The sequence below is a fragment of the Eschscholzia californica genome, unplaced genomic scaffold (genome assembly GCF_041429995.1).
Source record: "Eschscholzia californica isolate CP2 unplaced genomic scaffold, dmEscCali1.0.p SCAF_6, whole genome shotgun sequence".
Classification (NCBI taxonomy): domain Eukaryota; kingdom Viridiplantae; phylum Streptophyta; class Magnoliopsida; order Ranunculales; family Papaveraceae; genus Eschscholzia; species Eschscholzia californica.
This window is the reverse complement of record NW_028238483.1, coordinates 17,169,428-17,193,570: the sequence shown is the minus strand read 5'-3', so window position 1 is coordinate 17,193,570 and position 24,143 is coordinate 17,169,428. Positions and strand designations below refer to the sequence as shown.

Genomic DNA, 24,143 nt, shown 5'->3' with positions numbered 1-24,143 from the left:
TCCGTGAATTGTATCTGGTCTATCATCAACTATTCTATCCTTCTAACACGGTATTTCGATTATTATGTGTATTATTTTACAAGTCCAGTCAAAGTTAAAGGAGCTCTCTGAAAACGAAACGTTCGACAACTTTACTCTGATGCTATTTGTAACGACCAAAGCTCATCTGGTCTCAATTCTGGGTCTGATAAGTTTGAAGACTGAATTATGTTTTCATGTAAACTATTGTTTTTAACCCTTGGGGTTTTCTTATTTAGGTTGTACAGTTTGAAATGTACAGTGTGAAAAACAAGTGAAATGGAACACATAAACTGGACCATTCCGAAATAGACGTATATGTCGCCTTCAAGCTGAGAAAAAATGTGTTTTATAATGTGCATTTGCCACGCGTATACAGTTACAGCGAATGTCACAGTCTGCCCGTGGGACCACCGTCCATAAATAGAGAAATTTCAGGAAACTATTTTCGTACTCACTCTTCTAGCTTTTGCCTTTCAGAATTTTTAGTAGGCCAGTGTTTCTGAACATAGGGAAATTTTTGGAGTACAGAAACTTAGATATTTTTTTTCTCCAAAGGCTCACCCTGCTTTTAATGTCGCAAGCAGAAGGTTCTCTGCTTACTTCAACCGTCGACTTTTGTCGGGATTAGTTTTTTGTTCTTCTCACCACAACCTCTCTCTCTCGGTGAAGAGGAGAGTCCCTTCGCTGAAATCCTTCGTTTTGTTTTCCACATAAAAGTTGTTGGGGTCTAGGGGATCCATATCCAGACGATGGTTGCTTCGCCTGTATTTGGAACCCCCAGATCAAGAAAAAGCAACAACTTTATCTAGAAAACCAGACAGCCTCCAGCGAAGGAGACCCCCTCCACCAATAGAGAGAAAGGAGAGAAAGAGGAGGTGGAAAGAGAATGGTTGCGATGGTGGCGGCTGGAGGTGGTGGTGGCGGTTGGAGGTGGTGGTGGGAAGAGAAGAAAAAAGAAATATGAAATGAATTAGGAGAAAAGTGGTAACCGGAGTTTGAGGGAAATATTTTATTTTTTTTCACCATAAAGTTTGCGCCCCCCGGAATTTTTTGTTCCCCGGAACGGAGGACTTTCGAAAATTTCTTCTAAACAAAAGGTAAAGCGACAAAAGAGATATTTCATGAAACTGACCTTGATGTATACATACTAATTATTCTTTTTTTTTCTCTTTCCTTTTCAGAAATAATGGATATAAGGGTGGCAATGGGTACCCATTTACTCGGAACCGAATCGAAACCCAAACTGTTTATGCCAATTCAGGATCCTTATTTTCATATTTGATAAGAATTTAATACTCGGCGATTATTACCCGATTAGAACCAATAAAATTACATTACTTATTGGGTATATCCGACGGGTACCCGATAACCTAATTTAATGCGTAATTAATCGTTTCTTTCACAAATTTTAAGGTCTTAATTATTTATTTTATGTTAATTATATATGTTCTAATCATGTCATACTGAGTTTCTCATTAACATAACATTCTTAATCGATAATCAAACTATATTTAATAATAAATTTTATAGCAACTTAAATATACAATAATCAGATTTGTTGTAAATTTTAATAACTCATTCATGTATCTTTTATTTAGTAGATTCTACCAAAAATATTAGAGTTTTTGAATGAAGCATAACCTTCCTAATTAGTGTTAAAAACGATTAAGAAGAATTAAAAAGAATCGATAAATATCCAATAACCAGTGGGTACCGCATTTTTTATAAGTTCTAGTTCGATCTTTAAATTTTAGAACCGGACCTGGAACCGCTAGAGCCAGAATTGTAATTTTTAATAGGTTCCAGTTCTGGGTAGTGAGATACCCGAACCGGAACCGACTTGACATCCCTAAATGGATAGTTATCTGTGTCCAGATTTGAGTTTATGGTAAATCTGATGGATTAATCTCAAATGATAAAATTACGACATAAAAACTTGAGAAGAAAACATACGAAAAATTTATACTAAGCATGGTTGCTCAGAAGAAAAGTTTTATTCATTGCATAATAGATCGAAACGAAATAAAAAGTGTTATTTTACTATAGGGGAACAAATAACTATTGGTTGTCTGTTTGGGGCATGACTTATATATTGAAGGGAACATGAATTAACTTTGACCATTAATGAATTAACTAAGGTTGTGTCCGATTTTATCCATTTTAATGAAAATAAAAGAATTTTAATGGAAAAAGTATTTCTACTGTTTGATTTCAAAAATATTTTCATGACTTTGATTCCATACAGAATCTATGAAATATTCTATTTTTAATTCCTTGCTCACCTATAGATATTAGCTTTATTTTTTTTAAGGTATTAGCTTTGTTAGGAAGTCAGAAATTAAAAAAAAAATTATTTTAATATTTTTGGATACTTGAAACTTAATAATTATCTCCATATATGTTCAAAATGACATTTTTACACATCAATATTATCTTTTTTATATGGACTCAAGAGTCATTACAACATTAAATGACATAGATACATCATGAATGTATTACATCATGAACTTGGATAAGCTCAATAACTACCATCTCAAAGGCATCTTGGACTCTAAAGGCCATATAGAAATCCCTAAGGCCATATCTACCCAAGTTCATTAAATCATAGATTTCGACTTTCACGTGAATCGAACTTGGTACCTCTAGTATGTAGAGTGGGTGTCCATCAACTAAGCCAAATGGTGGTGGACCATCAATATTATCAAAATGCACTTTTACCTATATATTGGCAAATGACATATTTGCTTTTATATAATATCAAAACGACATGTTTACCTTTATGTTATCATAAATGACATTTTTGCCTTTGTCAAAATGACATTCTTACCCTCTTATAATACCAAAATGACAAAGGATAAAAATGTCATTTTGGCATAATGGATAAAAATATCATGTTTACAACATAAGGGTAAAATTTTCGCAACACAAAGATAAAAATGCAATTTTCGCAACATAAGAGTAAAAATGTCAGTACATAAGACTAAAAATGTCATTTTGACAACTTAAGAACATTTTGACAAAATAAGAGTAAAAGTGTTATTCTAACTCAATCAGAGGTAAATAAAAAACTTTAATTGAATATTATATTCGTGGAAGTTAGTTGTCACCCAAGAGAATTAGTAATTCTACACCATAATAAATGACAACCAAATGAAATAACTCTTATTTCCACGGAATTAATTCTCTGGTAACAAACACAACTTAAAATAGTTAGTTAGAGTTAATATCTAACAGACAAACTAACACCGTTAGTTTAAGGTAACTAATTGATATTTTCATAATTCTAACTTTAATTGTAACTAATTTTATATTTTCTTATTGGAAATTAAACAAATTCCTCTGTTAAATTAAATGTAAAATCTACTGAATTTTCACAAGAATAAAAAGATAATATATGCATATATTTACATATATGAAAAACAACATAAAAAACTTTAAATTACGTAAAAGAGTCCAAAAAAAATGAAATTATACTTTGTGATTTAATTACTATAGTGTAATGCGACTACGAAAAAATAATGAAAATTAGAAAATATTATTACAAGATACCTTTTCTTTTTTTAAATAACATTAATTGAAGTAACATAAAGAAAAGAAAAGACTTTATGTAAAATCCTTTAGATGTCATGAAATGAGCAATTAGCCTGGTCAGCCAAAAATAGGCATTTTTTTTACGAATCGGAGTTTTAGGCTAGCGTACTAAGGAAAAAAGACAATCATTCTTCGGCCCAAAACCAACTTTTTCCGAATCATAATATCCTTCCGCTTTGTGAAATCACCTAAAATCTTGTGAATCTCTGTAATGCATTCTAATTATTCATAATGTATCATTAACTATAATACTTTAGGCATTAATATTGCGTGTAGTCTTAAAATATTATGAGAGATCGCAATGAATTATGATAAAATCTTATTTTGTTCTTCATTTCAAATACAAAATCATTTTTTAGTCATAGTAGGTTACGAAAAGTCAACATACTTTATGAAAAAATAACACAATATAGTTGTTTATACTACGTTATGAGCAAAAAATAAATTCATGTTAGTGTATCAAAACAAATTCGTCTTCTCCATTCCCTTTTGACACACTTTCAACGCTTCAATTATCGGTTAGAGGTAAAATTTATCATTGGTTCATCATGAATATCCTTTCCACCAAGAAAGAACTGAGAAGAAAATGGAGCACGCCATCATCTAAGTAAGCTTCACTAGTAGTTTCTCTCTGTAGAACGATAACTATTACATGTATCAAGACCAATTATAATTTTAGTTTGATGAATTTGTTTGTCCATTTATAGTATTATATAGACGATCTTTCGATATATAGTTTCACAAAATTTAGTTTATCTTTTGAACAATCATATTCTTTTTTGGTGTTTTCTCTCTCTAGAAATCTCATATTTTACATAACACATCATAAACCAAGAAGAGTTTTGAGGACATCTGAGCTGAGAGTTTGAGGAAAAAGAATACTTTGCTTCCATGAATTGAACCCAGTGAGTATGAGCTTGAGTTCTGATGTCCCAGTTAAGTTTACTTCTAAGGGTTGTATTATTCAGAGTTATATTTCTAAATCCCAACCCTCCAAGGGTCTTAGGTTTACGAATGAAAGTCCAATTTTTGAAGTACAGTCTTCTTGTGTTTGCTTTGGTTCCCCACCAGAATTCTCTCTGCAGATTAGTAGTGGTATTTTTGATCTTGCAAGGGAGATCAAATATAGCCACCTGGTATCTAGGGGCATCAGACTATGATGATTTAATCAATTCACCCTTGCCAGCCTGAGATAGAAGATTCATTTTCCAACTACTTAGCTTCTGTTGTAGTCTGTCCAAGATAGGAATGAATTGGGTAGCTTTGGATTTACCAATGAAGATGTTGATACCAAGATATGGTTCAGTTTTGTTAATGCTTCTCACCTTGAGTATTCTGGACACAATTTTACAGTGTTTATGATGAGCATTTGAGTTGAAGAAGATGCGATTTTTATCAAAATTTATCATTTGGCGAGAGCCCAAGCCAAATTTTTCTGAGGAGATATAACAGATGGTGGACAGAGGGGATGCCCATCTTGAGAAAAGAAGGCAATCATCAACAAAATATAAGTGGGTGATGATAGGAGCATTGCTGGATACTTTGAAACCCTGTATGATGTCATCTGACTGGGCTTTCTATAGCGTTCTGCTAAGAGCTTCCATGCAGTTGATGAATAAGTAAAGTGAAAGGGGGTCTCCTTACCTTAATCCCCTAGTGGGAGAGAATGAAGGCCCAGGAATACAATTAAGCAGGACAGAAGATGTTGAAGAGGAGATACATTGAGATATAAGATAGCAGAACGTGGGTGAGAATCCTAAGTTAGAGAGGATAATGAGGAGGAAAGGTCATTCTATTCTGTCAAAGGCTTTACTTAAGTCTAGTTTGAGGCCCATATACTTCTTTTTACCTTTCATGGTTTTCATTGATTGAGTTATCTCTGTTGCAAGGATAATATTGTCACTTCTATGTCTTCCTGGTACAAAGGCACTTTGCTGAGGACTTATGAAACTATCCAAGTGGGGTTTGAGTTTGTTTGCCAGGATTTTTGAGATGATCTTATATGTGGTGTTGTAGAGGCTGATAGGCCTGAAATCAGAAGAGTGGCAGGACTACTAGTCTTTGGGATCAGAGCTATGTGGGTTTGGTTTATTGCTGGGGCTAAGTGGTGATGTTGAAAGAAATCTTGAACCATGTAAGTGATATCCTCAGATATAGTATTCCAATGTTGATGAAAGAAAGAAGGTGAGTAACCATCTGGGCCAGGGGATTTGGTTCTTTGAGATGATGAACCACTAGAGCAATCTCCTCAGCTGAGGGGACAGAGGTAAGAGTGATATTAATCTCCTCTGTGATGGTAGGGACGAAGAGATTATCAATGCAATTTTCAGGGGGAGGATTGGTGGTGGAGAGAAGATTTTGAAAGTGGAGGTTTAGGATATTATTTAGGTCATTTTTATCAACTACCCAAGTTCCTGTATTATCTTGAAGCCCTTTAATTATAATATTTCGAGCTTTGGAGGAAGCCATTGCATGGAAGAGTTTTGTGTGTTCTGTCTCCTAGGGAAATGATATTGTCTCTAGACTTAAGTTTCCAAAACTTCTCCTGTTCATCTAGTAAGGAGTTCAAATTATGAAGAAGTTGTGGGGGATTGTTTTATATCTTTGCAGTTGTCTAGAAGAGTAAAGGCTCTGTGAATTTCAGACAAAAGCTTGTGATAGTGGTTTTTGTCCCATTCTTGGAGAAGAATCGAATTATTATGAACCTTAACTGCAGGATGACTAGGGCTAGGGGAAAGCCAATGAGTATTAATGATTGAGGAGCATTCTTTGTCCTGATTCCAAGCTGGGTTATATCTAAAAGGGCTTTTTACCTTTTGTGAAGGAGATTGTAGTTGGAAGGAGAATAGGATTGTGGTTAGAGCCTAGCCTTTGCAGGTGAGTGACTAGAGAGTGAGGAAAGTTGTCTAACCAATCTTGAGTGGTTAGAGCTCTATTAAGCAATTGTTGGACCAGAGCAGAGCCATTTTGATTGTTTGACCATGTATAGGGAGATCCTTGATGAGGACTTACATTTCAATAACCTTCATACATTTATCTTATAATCTAATTGATATATTTGGTTCTCATGAAAATACATGTAATAGGACCACACCTATGTGCACATTAGGCGGAAATAAGTGGTAATTAGGAGCTATAGGTGGTATTTATTGATTAAATTTCTTCTTTAACATCTTTCTATGTGTTTTGATGATTATTCTTCTTTCAAATTTTATTGGGCTTGTTATATCTAATTTTTAATTTTTTTTTTACCTCCATTCATTTATTCATTATTTCTGGCTGGAAAAAGAACACTACCTTAACCCAATAGTCTATCAAAATGGCAAAATCATGTGTTGGGAAATCGAGATTGCTGTGACCAAATCACTTAACTGCTAGGAAAATAGAAGATGATCAGTTATAGGTGTGATAAAGAAACCACAACTTGGGGTGAGGTCACTTTGCTTCCATGTGATCTAATAATCATAGATAAATAAATTAGTTCAGTGTTTGGAATTTGAGGTGAGGTCACTTTGGTTACATATGTGGAAACTAATTTTCAAATGTTTGTTCACCTACCACTGATAATTGGAGTGAGGTAACGTCGCTTCCATATGATCGAATAACCATCGAAGAATGAAATATGACCACAAATCTATCATAAACTAAAAATTTATCTTAGATTATTCTAACATGTTATTGGATACGGCTTACTTGTACTTAAATCTAGATTTCTCCCATCTTTAGATACTTAAATCTAGAGGTTGTTATTCCCTCCTAAATTTAGAGTTCTTACGATCCCACTCCCAATGTTCAATTTTGCCAAGATGTACGCATTTTGAGTAATCCATACAGTAAGGATCCCAACCTTTTCTCTCAAACCATATTTTCATCTGTTCAGAAAACGATCTACTAAAATATTATTAGATTTTGTAACTTTTTCCATACTATTTCTTTGATCCAACCTCGAAAACTCTTCGTAATATTCACCCATTGAACGCAATCCTTCTTTAATTAGAGTTCTAGTATATACTGAACAATTGTTGTAGATAATCAAGAGGTATGAATTTTTCCTTAAAGTTATCTTTCATTCCTCGCCACCTCTGAATCGTTGTTTTTTCTTTCTCTCATTCTTAAAATTTGTAATTGATATTACCAATAGTGGGATTCCCCTTAAGTCTTCAAACGATGATTTTAACTATCTGGTCACGTTGAACAATAAACGACATGCATATCGATATGTCGATCGAGCTCAGTCTATGAAAGAACTCTTCTATAGGTAAATAATCATAAAAGATTGGTATCTTTGCTTTGATCTTATACTCATCATAATCTCTACGTGGGTACACTTGGTAAAAAAAGTTATGACCTTCACCCTTTGAATTGTTAACGTATTGTTGAAATTGTTGTCCTTTCGTATATATCGATTTTTTGATGTGGGTGAATCCTGCAACACGTTCCCTATTAATGATTGATTGCTTAGCGGTTGCATTGACAATCAGATGGTTTTTCAGCATCTCCATGACTTGATCCATATGATGATCCATCTTATCAGTTGTCAATCATTACACATCGATCACTCAATCAGCTTCAGTGATTGTGCCTCATCTTCGACCATTAAACTAGGAAAAACCTTGCTCTTAATGCCAACGAATGTGTGGAATGTCAGTTTGCACAAACGCTTAAAATTTCATTCAATTCCGACATCTGTAGCTTCAATTTTGTTAGTTTTCGTCGTTTGCCTTTATTTTTTCCGTATCGATTTCTTCCATGAATTTCTCAACCACTTCCTCTACGTCAGTTGGTATGGTGAACAAATGAGATGTTCAAAAATATTGAACACTTCTCCAACAATTGAGACTCGGATATAAAAAGAGCCCCTTAACGGTTTAACATGAGATCCTTAATCACAACTTTGGTTTTGCATATATATTTATGATAAAACAATTAAGATGTAGGCTTGACCATTTTTTTTTTTTTGCTAAATCAAAACTCTTAATCAAGAACCAACATCCATAGAAGCCAAAATTAAAATCTAAAACTAAACTCGTTAAATATATCTTCGTCAAAAATTTGAGCCACCGAAAACTTCACTTAGAGAAGAAATTCCTTTGAGAAAACCCTACACTCAAATTACAAAGAATCCCTAGATGAATTGGAGGAAAACAGGTCAGAGGAATTAGAAGAACATGAACGAAGTGCATCCTTACAAACCCCTAACATAATGTGAGTCTTGCCCCAAAATTATCATGACAAGAATTACTTGACCCATTTTCGAAAAGAGATAGGTGTTTCGAGGAAACAAAAAAAATTCTGGGAAAACGTGGAAAAATTAAAAAAGAAAACACCCTAAAGTCGTCGGTAGAAACTTGCTGACCAGAGATGACCGACGACAGATCATTGTCTTTTCTCCGTCTCTCCTTTTTTTTCTCTCTTTTCTCCCTCTCTCCCTCTCTAAGTTCCGGCGAGCAAAATAGTCCCTTCGCCAGGATCTTTCATCTTGAAAACCAGATGAAGGAAGGATTCCTTCGTCTTGTTTTCAAGACGAGTTTCGCTTGGATCCAAAGTCTAGATCTAGGCGAATTAGTCTGGTTCTACTAGACGAGGGTTTCGGCGAAGGGGTCTCCCCTTCGCGGGCACCATTGAAGAGATTAAAAATAAATGGAAAGAGAGAGAGAGAGAGAAAGAAAAGAAAATAAAGAGGGATGAAGAGAGAAAAAGGAAGAAAAAGATGATGACCGGAGTTAGTGTCGCCAGAGTTAATGGTCACTAGAGGTGATGGTAGTGGGAAGGAAGTGGAGGTAGCTGGAAACAAAAACATTAAAAGTGAGTAGTGTTTGGAGGAAATAAAAATATTAGTTCCACCCAAAATTTTGTTTCCCGAGAATTTTTTTTATTTCCCTAAAGCGTGAGCCGGAGAATAAGGTCCATTCCTTAAGTCCCGTTTAACTCACGTGAGAAATTGCTGTGAGGACTTTAGGGGCATGTGCAGTTAGTACTTCAGTTAACTGCTCTAAATAAAATCTCCTTTTATCACATTTACAACAATAGTGAGAACCCGTAGTCAGTTCAACAAAGAAAAAAGAGAACCCATAGTCCCATACTAGTCATCAGATGGCACATTATAAATTTTTTTTTTTTTTTTGTTGAGAAAGATGGCACATTATAAATGGTTTTCTTTCTTTATGTGCACGGGATATTATTAATTCCTTTGTTGGACTCTGTTTAATTTTTCTGCATTCCCGCGAGCCAATCAGTAATCAAGGTTGTGATTTTCAAGAATCACATTCCAATTCTCACGTGATTTTCGCCCATCAAACATGACTTTAATGGGAGAGGCACTGATCAGATAGGAATGTTGGTTTTTTTTTAGCCAGATCTACTAGAGGCACTCGACTTTTGTGTTGTAAGCAGACGGTTCAAAAAAATTATAAGTACTTGATTTTCCTAACAAGTACATGTTGACCTTTATTTATGACACAGTCAAAAATGAAATAATAGGTTAAAGAATGTTTATATACCTCCTCAATTGAAAATCAGTTGGAAATAACTTTTTAATTTAGTTGTACCCACGTTCAATAAATCATGAATTTTCACTTCCATTAGATCAAACCTTGTGACCTCCAAATTGTGAAATAGGTGTCCGACAACTACACAAAAAGTGGTGGACCTGGATAACTGTCGTTATTGTTGTTTCTATTACGCCATTTGGGCATACCGTTGTGGCTGGGGCATAATAATTTTATGAGAATCTAGTTTGACCCAAATTGAATATAGGATAACTAAATAGGCTATTTTTTTTAGAGAAATTTTAAAAGGCCCCCCCGTTTTTGTTAAAAGGCCTCCCCGCTAAAAGCGCCCCTCATTATAACCCATTTGGTTATAGGGCCCCCTCTACAAAAGAGCACCTCCTTCATCAATATTTGACCTAACGGCAAAGTTAACGCCGTTAGGTCAAACTTAACCCAAGACCAGAGATGTTGACCACGCCACATCATCATCTTCTCCGGTAGGTCGCCGGCCGGCCAAACTTCCGGCCGGCGACCTTCAAATTTTTTTTTTTTTTTTTTTTTTTATTCTCTCTCTTCTCTCTCTCTCTCTAAAAAAATTTTTTTTTTTTTTAACTCTCTCTCTCTCTAGAGATCTAGAGAGAGAGAGAGAGCAGATCCAGATCTGCTCGCAGACCTCTAATGGGTCTGCGAACAGACCTTCAAAGGGTCTGTTCGCAGACCCTTTGAAGGTCTGCGAACAGATCCATTGAAGGTCTGTTCGCAGACCTTCAATGGCTGCACTCTCTCTCTCTCTAGATCTATAGAGAGAGAGAGAGAGTTAAAAAAAAAAAAAAAAATTTTTTTTTTGGAGAGAGAGAAGAGAGAGAATAAAAAAAAAAAAAAAATTTGAAGGTCGCCGGCCGGAAGTTTGGCCGGCCGGCGACTTACCGGAGAAGATGATGATGTGGCAGAGAGAGAAAATGAGATGGAGGAGAGAAAATGTGGGTGAAATACACCTTTAAAGAGGGTTTTTTTCACCCATTCAAAGAGGGGGGCCCTTTAACCAAGCTAAGTCAAAGGGTTTTTACTAAGTCAACGAAATCATGGGGAGGCCTTTTAACAAAAACGGGGAGGCCTTTTAAAATCTCCCTTTTTTTTATTAGTCCCCCTAAAGTGTCACTAGCTTCCTGCGTGGTCTTGTAAGTCGGATAAAAGCTGAGATGACTCCTTTTTTTTTATGCATTGACTGACTAGTCAATTTTTAATTTTCAATTGATATATAAAATGTCGGGACAACCTCAATCACTAGAGGTACTCTTGTAGAGACAAAAATAGAAGAAGATGAAAAGTTAAAAGATAGGAAAACAAGGAGCTAAAGCGAATTTCAACAAAAAAAAAAAAAAAAAAAAAAAAGGAGCTAAAGCGAAATAAAAGACAAAAGGCCATTAGCGAAATGACTAAATCACACTATTTAGTCCGTGCATCAAAAACACAAAACATTGTCATCTCGGTATTTACGCAACTTAGGAAGTTATGCGGAAAGTTAATCACACTTAAGAGGGTCAATCAAGAAATAACCCTCCATTTTAACTTAAAAAGCTGGTGTATTTGTTTTGGCCACCCAACCATCACCATCTCCTATGCCCACCACCTGACCACGACCACCAACACCATCTTTCCTCCTCTTTTCTCTCTGTTAGAGGAAAGGAACCTTTCTCATACAAAGGGCATACGGGAAGACAACCCTTCGTTAGACAGAAAAAGGGACAAAAGGGAGAGAGAAGGACAAAAAGAGACAGTAGACTACATAAAAAAAAATGGCGGTTATCGTGGAGAGTGTTGATCGAAGACGGTGATGAACATGAAGATTAAAGGAAAAGACACAGATGATGATTTTGGGACTTATTATTAAGTTGCCTCTAGTTAATTTCGGGCAAACTTAATTGACTCGAGATATTTATACTCCCAACCAAAATTGCATCCTTCTACGAGCATCTCCAATGGTACACTCAAACTCTAAAACTTAGAGTGTCACTTAGGATTTCTATGAATTTTGTTAAAAAATCTTTTCCAATAAGACACTCTATGATGATGTGGAGCATTTATTAATAGAGACTCTCAAGAGAGACAGTGTAAAATTAGAGTGTCTCTACATTGACACTTAGAAAAAAGAATCTTCATTGACACTTGACAACTAGGATTTTTAGAGTGTTGGTTAAGATGTACCTTTAATATGCTCTAAAGCATCCACCTACTCTTTAATTAAAGATTTATAGATATATTCCTACTCTATACGGCGAGAATTACATTATATTGAAAGAATAAATGTATGGCTGCCATACCTACTATAAAGAATGAGAGTTGATTTTGATGAAACTCTCGTATAAAAATCATTTCCCCCATGTTTCAAACATTGCTTTTCCTTTGGGTAGCCAACCACATGGAACACCTTTAACAAAAAAAAAAAAAAAAACCACATGGAACTAGAATTTATTTGAAAGTTAGGTTCAACATTCTTTTACTTGTGTATCAAACAATAACTCATAGTGTTTAATAAGAAACTAACCTTAAGAGGACATAATTGAAATATAAAAATTTGAAATGAAATCCTTTAAGAAAAGATTCCGAATATATTATCCCATTACAGAAGCCCATATAATTAGTTTTTTTTTTTTGATACAGAGCCCATATAATTAGTTAATATTTGTATATAATACTAGCTTTGTTGCTTTTATGGTATGGTCACATTAAACAACACCAGTTCAACTCCATTTTGGGTCCACGTTAAGTAATTAAAAGATAATATTACAAGTTCTAGTACAATGTATGTCGGAGGAAATATACGAAATAAGAAAAACACTGCAGTGAAAATCCTTATGGTCCCTCTATATTGGCTTTCTTTTTAATTTAAATAGAATAAACGTAAGCAAAATGATGATGGTGTAGAGAAAGATCAATTGTTTTTCTTACAACAAAATAACATCTATAGTAAAATAAATACCATTTTCGATCACGACAATAAACAAGTCTAACCATACCTTATTTAACTAGACTGGAACTCTGACTCACTAGTAACCTAATTGATTATTTAGCTTGAACTATATTTATAAAGAGATTTTTTTCCCCTAAAGTATTGATCAGAATTTGATTAAAAGAATTAACATGACACATTTTCAGTTAACATATTCCAATCAGTTGTTTAAAAATCTCAATCACACTAAATCAAAGATGCATATGTTTTTCACAGTACAATAGATTCAACTTCTTGAGCTAAAAAATGTCCTGATTTTGGGCCCTACCACAAGTTGAAAATCAGCCCCAAAAGTGATGTGGCTGGTTTTGATTGATCAAATAATTTCTCTCTCCTCATTACCTCACTAATTGGGGCCATTTAGTATTTTCTCTTGTTTTTGTTCTCTCTTTCTTCTTGTTCATCTCTTCTCCTTCTTTGAATCATAATCAAAACTTTATCATAGAAAAAATTTTGTTTCTAAACCCATCATCATCAATTAACAATGAGGAGTTAGAGAGATAAATAACCTTGTTTTTAGAGGGATAAGGAGAGTAAAAGTATTATGTGAAGAACTTTGATTTCGAACCAACCTTGATTTATGATGAGGCGTTAGAGAGAAAAAGAATCTTGATAAAAAACAACCATTAAAAATACTTCCAGAAACCCTAATCACAGACTAGTCTCGAACCTTCGGACTGGTAAGTTCGAATCATTGTTTAGAATTTCGGATGGGTCGATCCGCATACAACACTTTCAACAAGTGCCAACAAATGTTTGTGGTCAAAAGAGATTGAGCTTGATCAATCTCCACCACCGGGGGCTAACAGCATTTTCAACGGGTGCTTTTAGCGGCTCTCTATTAAGTTTTGGAAAAGAAAAACTTGTATTAACTTTTTGGACTCTGAGCATTTCTATAAATAGGTACCACATGCTAGCCCAAATATATTGTACTTACCAGTTACCACCTTCTAAAGGAAAAACTATTCTTTTCACTAAAAACAACTTTCTCTCACTAAAAGAGTTCTCCTCTATCACCATCAAGCTTCATTGCATAAAAATCATGAGTTTCATAAGATGGGTATCTATAATTTTGATTCTTAATTTATTTTCTCCATTACCCATTTCATCAAACACTTTGAGTTCAAAAGAAATCTCAACTAATTTTCTCAAATATGCAAAAAAACCTCAACTTGCTAGATGGATGATTGATATTAGAAGGAAACTCCATGAAAACCCAGAACTTGCATTTGAAGAATTTGAAACAAGTAAATTAATCAGATCAGAATTAGATAAGATGGGTATTCCTTATAAGTATCCAGTTGCTGAAACTGGTGTAATTGGTTTTATTGGAACTGGTGAACCACCTTTTGTAGCCATTAGAGCAGATATGGATGCTCTTCCTTTACAGGTTTGATTTTGATTTCAGTTCTCCCATTTTTTGGGTTCAAATTAGATTGTTTCTGATGGAAAGTGTGGATTAAACTGTGTTGGTTTTTGGGTATGAAAGGAATTGATTGTTTTTTACTCTTTAAGTTACGCGAAAATTGAAGAAATAGTAGTGTGTTCTAGATTCTCTCTCTGGTTGATAATTCTTTGTTGTTTTAGTTGTCAAAAGAGGTTTGAGAACTGATTAGTTTATAAGTGTAAGTTCAAAATAATTTTGACAGATCAGAATGAAAAGTTCAAACTGTATGACTAAAATGATGTTTTCGGTGCGAAGAGAATGAAATCTTTTGCGAGTTTATTAACTTATTTGGTGTCGAAACTAGTTCAAAGATCCAACTCTGGAGACTCGATATTGAACGAGCTTAATAGATCGAGATACTCCAGTATCAATGGTCTAAGTAGTATTCTAGTGTAACTCAAGAGATTTTGTGGAAGTAGTATTTCTTCTATTGGTTTATTAATGAACTCAACAACTTTTTCTATAACAACAATACTAGTGATACCTCAAAACTACATCAAATTCGGATTTTGCGCGACAACTTCAAGCAAATGGGACGATCGGAAACGTATCAAACATAATGTTTGTCAGAAAAGTTTATGACTTAATAGGTTTAATTGTAAGAGTTTGGCATGAGTGATTCTCTTCTTCTTTTAAATTAATGAGGAAAAGGAAGGCGGATAAAAAAAGTGTTTAATGAATTGAGTTTCAATTATTGCAGGAGAGTGTTGAGTGGGAGCACAAGAGTAAAAACCCTCGCAAGATGCACGCTTGTGGACACGATGCTCATGTTGCAATGCTTCTTGGTGCTGCAAAGATCCTTCAAGATCATCGCGACAAGTTGAAGGTTCATTTTTTAGCAATTTATACATTGTTTCTTTATGTAGTCTTTTTCCAGTGCAAGTATCTGAATGAGTCCATGAAAAACGATTTTTTTTCTACCTAGGCTAGATCCTTCATGTTAGTTATGTTGCTCTCTTTTAGGCACTTTTGTGTTCTCAGATTTTTATGAAACAATTCTTCTCCCATACTTCTCGTATGGATATGGGAATCGGTCTTCTGTTCCTTTTCCTACAACTTTCTTAGACCCATCACTTTAGTAAGTATTAGATTCCGACAGACAATTATTTTTCTCTGCTTGATTATCACACCGATAGCTTAGCATATACCTGATGCCATTTTCCACTGTGAAGAGCAGCAAATTGCAAGTCTTCGATTCTATCTTTTTCATTTGTGGCTTACAAATTTTGCTCTGATAGATTTTGTGGTACCCGTCTCTCCACCATCCTTTGGGAGGTTCACTTTTTGGGCATTCCACCCCGTAAGATTTTCCATCCATTATATTAAGTATGAAACAAATCTCAATACCTCTTTCTTGTCAATCGAATAAAAAGTAAAGTTCGACCATAATGGCGAAGTTATTTTTAAAGTTGTTCCTTCAATAAACTTTTTAGAAAAAGTTGTACATTCTCATCTAACTATAGCTCTACGTAAAATTTCCAAATATGATGGTATTTAGGTCCTTTTGAATTAGTTGTGGACCACTTTTTTTTTTTGTTTCGATATTTAAGCATATAGCGTTTTGTGTTTTTGCAGGGAACGGTGGCCCTATTTTTCCAACCTGCCGAAGAAGGAGCAGGGGGAGCGAAGAAAATGATAGATGCTGGAGTTTTGGACAATATTGAAGCTATCTTTGGCCTTCATGTTTCTACCAGTGTACCAATAGGTGAGGTAGCTACCAGATCCGGTTCTATACTAGCTGGAGGCGGCTTCTTTGAGGCGATAATAAATGGAAAGGGAGGGCACGCTGCCATCCCTCAGCATACTATAGATCCTATATTAGCAGCATCTAACATAGTTGTTAGCTTGCAACAGCTTATCTCACGTGAAGCGGATCCATTGGATTCACAGGTGTGTTAATTTTTCTGTTTATACTTTGTTTACTTTCATTTTCATCGATTTTATCTGTTTTCACGATCTTTTGATTCAAATCCGTCTCTGTACTACGTCAGAACTTAAAATAGGACTTCTTCTCAATTTCAACCATATATTTCGAGCTGAAAAAGACATGAATAAAATAGCATGCAACCAACCCATGTTAAACCAATGTATTTTCTTGTTACCTTAAAACATATGTTTTCAGGTTGTGACGGTTGCGAACTTCCAAGGAGGCGGAGCTTACAATGTTATTCCCGATTCTGCCACGATTGGAGGCACCTTTAGGTCCTTCTCCGCAGAAAGCTTTATGCAACTCAAACACAGAATCGAAGAGGTAACATAATTTGAAAATACTATCGATACCTCAAAAGATTACTTCTAAATTTGAACTCAAATCTTGAGGTAAAATTGATAAAATTGAGGTATCAATTTTACCGAGCTCTTATATGACTAATTCTCTTTGAGAAAACGGGGAATGCAGGTTATCAAAGCACAAGCTATTGTATATAGGTGTAACGCAAGTGTCGACTTTTTTGCATATAACAAGATCTTTTTACCCGTAACTTTCAACAACGAAAAATTGCATCAGCACTTCTTAAACGTCGCAGGAGATATGCTTGGAAACCATAAGATCAAAGAAATGCAGCCATTAATGGGATCAGAAGACTTCTCATTTTTCACACAAGTGGTACCAGGATACTTCTTCTTTCTCGGAATGAAGAACGAAACACAAGGCAAACTTCATTCGGCTCATTCCCCTTACTTCACCATTAATGAAGATTCACTCCCTTATGGTGCAGCATTACATGCTTCATTAGTCACAAGATATCTCCTTGAATTACAATCGAAAACTCATCTCTCTGAAGAAAAGGATCATCATGACGAATTGTAAGGCATTTCGTGACTATTTTCATATTCATGACAGTGATTTTTGAGGCCATATTTGCTAGATAATAAGAGAATTCAGGTCATTGACCTATTTGTAAATTTGAGTACTACAAATGTACAATTTGCTAAGTTATGATTGAATAATGAAAAGAGGATCGTATTCCGTCTTGCCAAGGGGATCAATTTTTTTTGTGGTATCAGTCTAAATTTTTTTTTTTGTGGTATCAGTCTAAATTTTTGTGAAGCCCACTTCGGTTCGCTGGTCAAAAGAGTTGCAATCTGACTGTTTCCAAGAGAGCATTAAACGAGTTTAAACGAGTTTATCCAGGCAGGTCTCCATAACAATAATAACAATCAGAATTTCGATATTTAGAAGACAAATCTACACATAGACCACCCAAATTACTTTTTAAAATACCTATTCATGTCAAAAATGTTTTGTTAAAGACTTCGTTTGTGAAAAGCAAATGCCTATTTTAAAATCGATAATATTTACAGGTGAAATCTTTATTGAAGAACTTAATAGTCAATAGATTATAACAATGAGGTTTGCAATTAACAAACTATATAGCATTGTTCTTTATGTAGTCCACTCCATGGTATCACATTCTAGGTCGGGTGGTGGGTTTTCATGGAGCCACTTTGGATGGTAGACATAGTTAAACATAAAGTTCTCTATTTGGTACATTTTCTTTTTTATCCATATATTTGATTCAAGAAAGCAGTCCTCTAGAAAGAACGTTCCTAGTCCATCGAATATCTTTCTTCCATGTGTCGTTTCTTTTATATTAGTACTGGCGTAACCATTAACGAGTGTAAATGTACCTGTGTTGTACTCTATCCAATACCAACTTGGAAGTCTATCAGTATCTAATCTCAACCTGGAACTAGATCAAAACATAAAAACAATAGGGTCTGAAATTGAAACAAAAAAATAGCAGTGGTTTCGAAATCTATTCTTTAGAAGCTAAACAAACAGAAATAGGTTCAAAACTCAGCATCTAGATGGAATCTAAAATCAGACACCAACAAAAGCTCCCCTCGTTGTAGTCGAGCTTCACTTCTCTGATGAGTTAGGTCCTCTCTTCTTACCAAATCCAACAACTGAAATGAAAAGCATGAGACAAACATAAGCAAATCATCAACTTTAACCCTAGGCCGTAAAATCTTCAAAAAATTCTAGATGCATAGATTGACATGTCTGTAAATCTCTTACAGACTACTAGAGACCAATGTTGATTTGTGATCCGTGTGAGTTTTTTTAGGGATATGATATGACCTAAAATATAATGGCCGGGTTCCTGCCAAATAGGTATGTATGTGTATAGACTTGAGAGTACACATAGAATCACTGGATTCATTAATCAATGTTTCACAACTTTTTCACAAGTGGCGTCAATGAACTTCAATTGAAGTTCATCCAATGACAGTATCTTTAACCTCATCTTACATTATTTACTTATTTAGTACTACTTCATGGTTTAGAACTTTAGAACGGGTCTTAGATGTCGTATCCTATAATATGAGTTATCGAGTGTAAAATAAATTATGTTTACATAATGGGAGGGAACCAACTTGTACAGATCGCCTCCCTAATTGCAGACTACTTTGCCCGACTCTGATCTTTGTAAACGACAACCTCGGATAATTACGACTTCGAATAAACCAACAAAGAAAATAACAAGATGATGCTTGTTTTCCAAAAGTCGGATCTACTCTCTGACTCAAGGTCTAAATTGACTAGTAAGATTTTAGAATACTTGTTTTTGTCTAACGTGTGATGTCTGACTTGTCGAAATGTCTGAATTTGGTTTATTTTCGGTTCATTTAAGACAAACAATTCAGACGAAACAGCTTCAAACAATGAGAAAAAACAAACACAACCTAAATATCATTTTCTCATTAGCTATCTAGGTTGAAAGTTGCAAACTTTGGCCCCTTGTCAACATTATATTGAGAAAAAGTTTGTGTCGTAATTTTTTAATTGGTTTATTGAGTTTTCATTAGTTCAAGGTGTGAACTTTTGATATAACCCCGTCTTATCAATTTTTGATGTCTAAACTCAATACTTTCCAACTAGATCAACTAGAATAAATTCCTAACTAGCAATAGTTCTTCAGAATTAACCCTAAAATTTCAAAATGGAGGAAAGGAAAACAGTTAAAGAAGTAGAGAGAGAGAGAGAGAGAGAGAGAGAGAGAGAAAGAGAAACATACCAGCGGTAACAAACCGTCTGTTGTATTGCATCCTCTTGTGAGCTCTACCTCTTGGTTTCTTCTTCTTGTCTTGCTTTGCTACCTTTGGTGTTTGACCTCTCACCTTACCAGCACGAGCCAAAGATCCATGAACCTTACCTTCATTTCACCACACAAAAAAAAATTAACACATTTATTCAATGATTTTGAATAGATTAACAACCAGATATACTAACTTTACCAATCAAATGAAATATGAAGATTTTGAACCATACCCATGATTGATTCTTAGGTTTTCTGCAGATGTTTCTCTTTTCTGGCTTGAAGAGGACGACCTTGTTTGCTTAAATTAGGGTTAGGGCTTTGCTGGTGCATCAACAGCTTCATATATATTCGTGGGAAATATAGTGGGCCTGGGCATTTTAAATCCAAAAACTAAACTTGCTTAGCAGTATATTTTAGTCCTTAATATTCATCTCACCTTCATCTAGGGGTGAGTAACATTCGGTCAAACCGACCAGACCGAACTCGGCCGAACCGAACCGAGTGGATTTTAGATCGAACCGAACAATATTTGGTACGGCTCGGCTAAAAAAACAATCAACCGATCATTGTTTGGTTTGAATTCGGCTTGAGTTTTTTCAAAACCGCCAAAACCGAACCGACCGAACTATACATATATAGATATATATATATAATTGATCTATATCTAATTATATATACATTGTAGAATACTATAAATGAATTACCATTACTTAATATGGATCGTAAACTAAGAATTAGATTTTTAGGCATTCAAATCGTCAATAGTTTAAAGAGTGACATTGAATTTCAACTTTCAATCTTCCTGCTTAAGTTCACTTTTTTTCTCATGTTTTGTTTGGTTACGTGACTTCGGACGGACCGACCAACCTTAGTCGAGTCGAACCGAATGGGGTCGAATGAAGCCTGTTGACGATTTGATCGGCTCGGCTTGGGCCGATGATTTAGCCAAATCATTATTCGTTGGTTCGGCTTCCCCTTGTCCTTAATTGGTCGGCAACTGACCTCTGCTCACCCCTACCTCCACCCCACGACTTCCAACCACTGTCATTCTTTCCCCCCTCTCCTCCAAGCTTATGCCATGACTCTTTGTCATAGGATTTTTTGAAGTATAAAGCTAGTTTAACCAACACATTTGTTATTTCTGGAGCTTGATATCTAACTGCTTTGTTTGCTCAACATGACTTTTCCAACGAATATCTGACAATGGTTTCATTGTATCTTATAAATAAGCTTTGAGATTTCGCATCTTTGAGGTGAGGTGATGACAAAAATAATGGGTAGATACGTTGTACAACTAAAAAAAAAATTATTGCTTTTGAACCAAATTTTTCCGTATCACACAGAGCAAGTTTAAGACTATGACAACCACATGATGTAAAAAAAACTCTTGGATTTTCATCGACCAGTCTTCTTTGTACACCTTTCTGTTTTTCTCTTCATGTTAGATTCGTTATTATAACTCTGTCCTTGTATATCAGGTTGATGAGTATTTAATACATATTTAAGTTTATTAAAAAGACTACCGCCATATTTATCATTCACTGAAAAAATTCTATGAAAAACTCTTAAATTATTATAGGAGTAGTAATAACATCTACAAATCGTATCACAAGAAACAATTGTTCTATACTACTTACATCTGGAGTACAATCAACTATAATTGCGAAGTATTTTGCTTTCTGAATAATTTGAATTTGATTTCCCCTGGTAGCTTGGGTATCAAGTCTTAATGAATTTTGTGACTAATATATTTCTTCCTTCTGAATGCGTCGAACATGTTCTTTCAGTATTGGATCATATTCAACAATCATTTGATAAATCAACAAAAGAGATCGTTGTTACACGCATAAGTCTTATCTCTCTTCCCACGAAAAGTCAAATTGTTACTAGCAAGAGTTTTTACTAATGCAATGATTCTTACCAATACCACATTCCAATGATCTCACTATTTGTTAATTTGATATCGTATGTTTTTATTACTGGTTGTTGTTATTTTTCAACCTTGTTAGTTTCCAACTAAAATCAAAACGCTCATTTTTTAAATATGCTCGATGTCCGTATTATGTTGTTCAAGTTTGGCGATAATATTACGCCGATCATTTGTTCAATCTTCAGCTATAAATGACATTTGGTCTTGCTTGAATAATTTGTAACAGAAACAAAATACTTCGTTCAACATATTTGAATACACAAGCTACTTCCTATATTCTCTATCTCTATTAAACAAATGTCGAGTATGTTGGGTTTTACACCCTTCTACTAGTGTTTATAGCGGAAATAAGACATCTAATGTCTACACTAGTATTCCCAGGATCACATGCATAAGCCTATGATAATCATTAATTAAAACTAGAAAGATAAATACCTTATTCGTTAGTTTTCCCTCGAACCTTTCCAATTGCTTATGAGAAGACCAAGAGCTTCAAGTGTAGCTCCTCTACTTGGGACACGAGCAATCAATTTGATCTCCCACCTTGTTGTATAGCTAGCACACCAATGGTGGTTGGAAAAAGAACTCCTTTCTTCTTGACTAGATAGATAGTTAATGGGAATTAGCTCACTTTCTCTTCTCTACTTGATGTGGTAGAGTAAGAAGGCTTAGAGAGAAATTCCACAAACTCTTATTCTCTTCCCTAAGAGTGTTTATATAGAACCCTAATAAGAATCCACCTCCTTTTAGGTTTCCTAAAACACCCTTTAGAATAAGATTTAGGGAAATAGTCGAAAATAGCAACTATTGGTATTTTCTCAATTCCCTAAGGAGGAGGTGTCCAAACACCACTAAAATTTTCAGATATAATTTTTATTATATCACCAACTAACCCTACAAAATTCAGCCCAATCCGAGTCCTAGAAGTACCCGAACCGGTCTAGGCCCAAAAACCCTATTTTTGGCCTTTTTGTACTATCTTTGCCTAATTCCTTTTTAGGCCTATGAGATATGTTTATGGGACACTCCCATGATTATATCTCACTCCCACTAGTCATATCTTAGATCAATTTGTCACTCTTATGTGTAACCCGTTGTAGGATCCGATCGAAGTTAGCCGCGAATTACTTCGTAATTCGACGATCGTAGTTGGTCTCTAGCTACAACTCTACGATCCCTAAATCAATCGGACTTGATGATCTTCCACATCAATTGTCCTATCCGACAAATTGTTCGCATTGTCACCTTGGTCGAAGGACATCTCCTTCAACTCCTTCAGACTCCCACTTGGACTTAGAACAAGTACAATGCTTGATTCCCATGTTACTTAGTATCCCATCTGATACGTCACGTCATTCAGACTTTTTTGATCTCGAGTACAACTGTCAAAACAAATGATTAACTTTTAATCCATTTGAGCACGGCCATGCATTTTCAGTTGTTGCTCGTCAAGTGGCCCGAGGACACTGCATCCTAACAGGGTTAGGAGGACATAATCCATTCTTGCGCTCCCACTCAACTTCATGTCTATCCTGTCCTTCCCAGTATCCGCTTTTATAACCTCCTTTTACGGCGCGGCGTTTAACGGAACCAAAATCAGACATTCCTTACATAAGATGAGCTGAGCACTCATGTTTTGAGGAATCTCTTCAATCTTGTCTTTATGATAAGTTTGACGATTTCATCATTCTTTGGATGAACTTCTCATGTTGAGGGTTATTCCAGCGTATAATCCTTATTATGCACTCACGTAGTCGAATCGAATACACTATTCCTATAGCCCATGAAACTGCGCTATCCCATCGACTCCTGTACTAGTCTTCGTGAGTCATTATTGTCCATGCAATGACCTGGACTAGGGAATTGATAATGAATCACTCCAAGTTCACTTAGTAGGGTTTCATTCATCAGATCACATATCTGACAAGCCTACTCGGAGCGTTTTCTTTATCGTGTGGACTGTCTCTTAAAATACCAAACCAAATTTTAAGGACAAAATAAAATTCCTTTTATTTTATTTATCGAATGTAAGTAATTAGGCACATAAACTTTTTTATGAATCCAAATTACATTTGTTGCCATTCCCCAATGCGCTTTATACCAATGTCCCTCATGTGTGAATCATGTTTGGGCTGAGGTAACGGTTTGGTCAACGGATCTGCAACGTTATCATCCGTATAAACCTTGCAAATTACCACATCTTTTCTTTCTATGATTTCTCTAATCAAGTGGTACTTCCTTTGGATATGTTTGGATTTTTGGTGCGCTCTTGGTTCCTTGGCTTGGGCTATTGCTCCGTTGTTGTCACAATAGAGAGTTACGCCCTTTTCTATGCCAGGTACGACACCAAGTTCTATCATGAACTTCTTGATGTAAACTCCTTCCTTTGCAGCTTCCGAGGCCGCTAGGTATTCTGCTTCAGTGGTAGAGTCTGCAACTGTGCTCTGCTTGGAACTTTTCCAACATACCGCTCCTCCATTCAGACAGTAGACGAACCCAGATTGTGATTTGAAGTCGTCTCTATCCGTTTGAAAGCTTGCATCCACATGGCCTACAACCTTTAGTGTATCTTCCCCGCCATATACCAGGAAATGATCCTTAGTCCTTT

General features: G+C 35.3%; 2 protein-coding genes across 2 annotated transcripts; one reads left to right on the top strand and one right to left on the bottom strand.

The window, feature by feature from the left end:
• The first annotated feature begins 13,349 nt into the window (after nucleotides 1–13,349).
• On the top strand, nucleotides 13,350–17,548 carry LOC147532065 (IAA-amino acid hydrolase ILR1-like 4). The gene is made up of 5 exons (XM_086650273.1): nucleotides 13,350–14,503; nucleotides 15,261–15,386; nucleotides 16,136–16,450; nucleotides 16,683–16,811; nucleotides 16,959–17,548. The coding sequence occupies exons 1-5, from the start codon at nucleotides 14,024–14,026 to the stop codon at nucleotides 17,367–17,369; spliced, it is 1,461 nt and encodes a 486-aa protein (XP_086506399.1). The 5' UTR covers nucleotides 13,350–14,023; the 3' UTR covers nucleotides 17,370–17,548.
• A 688-nt stretch (nucleotides 17,549–18,236) lies between these two features.
• Nucleotides 18,237–19,979, bottom strand: LOC147532064 (Ribosomal protein S30 family protein). The gene is made up of 3 exons (XM_086649186.1): nucleotides 19,836–19,979; nucleotides 19,582–19,719; nucleotides 18,237–18,469 (listed from the first exon to the last, which is right to left on the bottom strand). Exons 1-3 carry the CDS (start codon nucleotides 19,837–19,839, stop codon nucleotides 18,423–18,425), a joined length of 189 nt encoding a protein of 62 aa, XP_086505312.1. The 5' UTR covers nucleotides 19,840–19,979; the 3' UTR covers nucleotides 18,237–18,422.
• Between the last annotated feature and the right edge of the window lie 4,164 nt (nucleotides 19,980–24,143).

What these genes read in the sequence shown, in the direction of transcription:
- LOC147532065 (XM_086650273.1), top strand. Translation starts at nt 14,024, where the DNA reads ATGCTAGCCCAAATATATTGTACTTACCAGTTACCACCTTCTAAAGGA. An exon ending in CGGATCCATTGGATTCACAG is followed by an intron (nt 16,451 to 16,682) that starts GTGTGTTAATTT and finishes ATATGTTTTCAG; the next exon opens with GTTGTGACGGTTGCGAACTT. An exon ending in TCAAACACAGAATCGAAGAG is followed by an intron (nt 16,812 to 16,958) that starts GTAACATAATTT and finishes CGGGGAATGCAG; the next exon opens with GTTATCAAAGCACAAGCTAT.
- LOC147532064 (XM_086649186.1), bottom strand. An exon ending in CAGACGGTTTGTTACCGCTG is followed by an intron (nt 18,470 to 19,581) that starts GTATGTTTCTCT and finishes TTTTCATTTCAG; the next exon opens with TTGTTGGATTTGGTAAGAAG.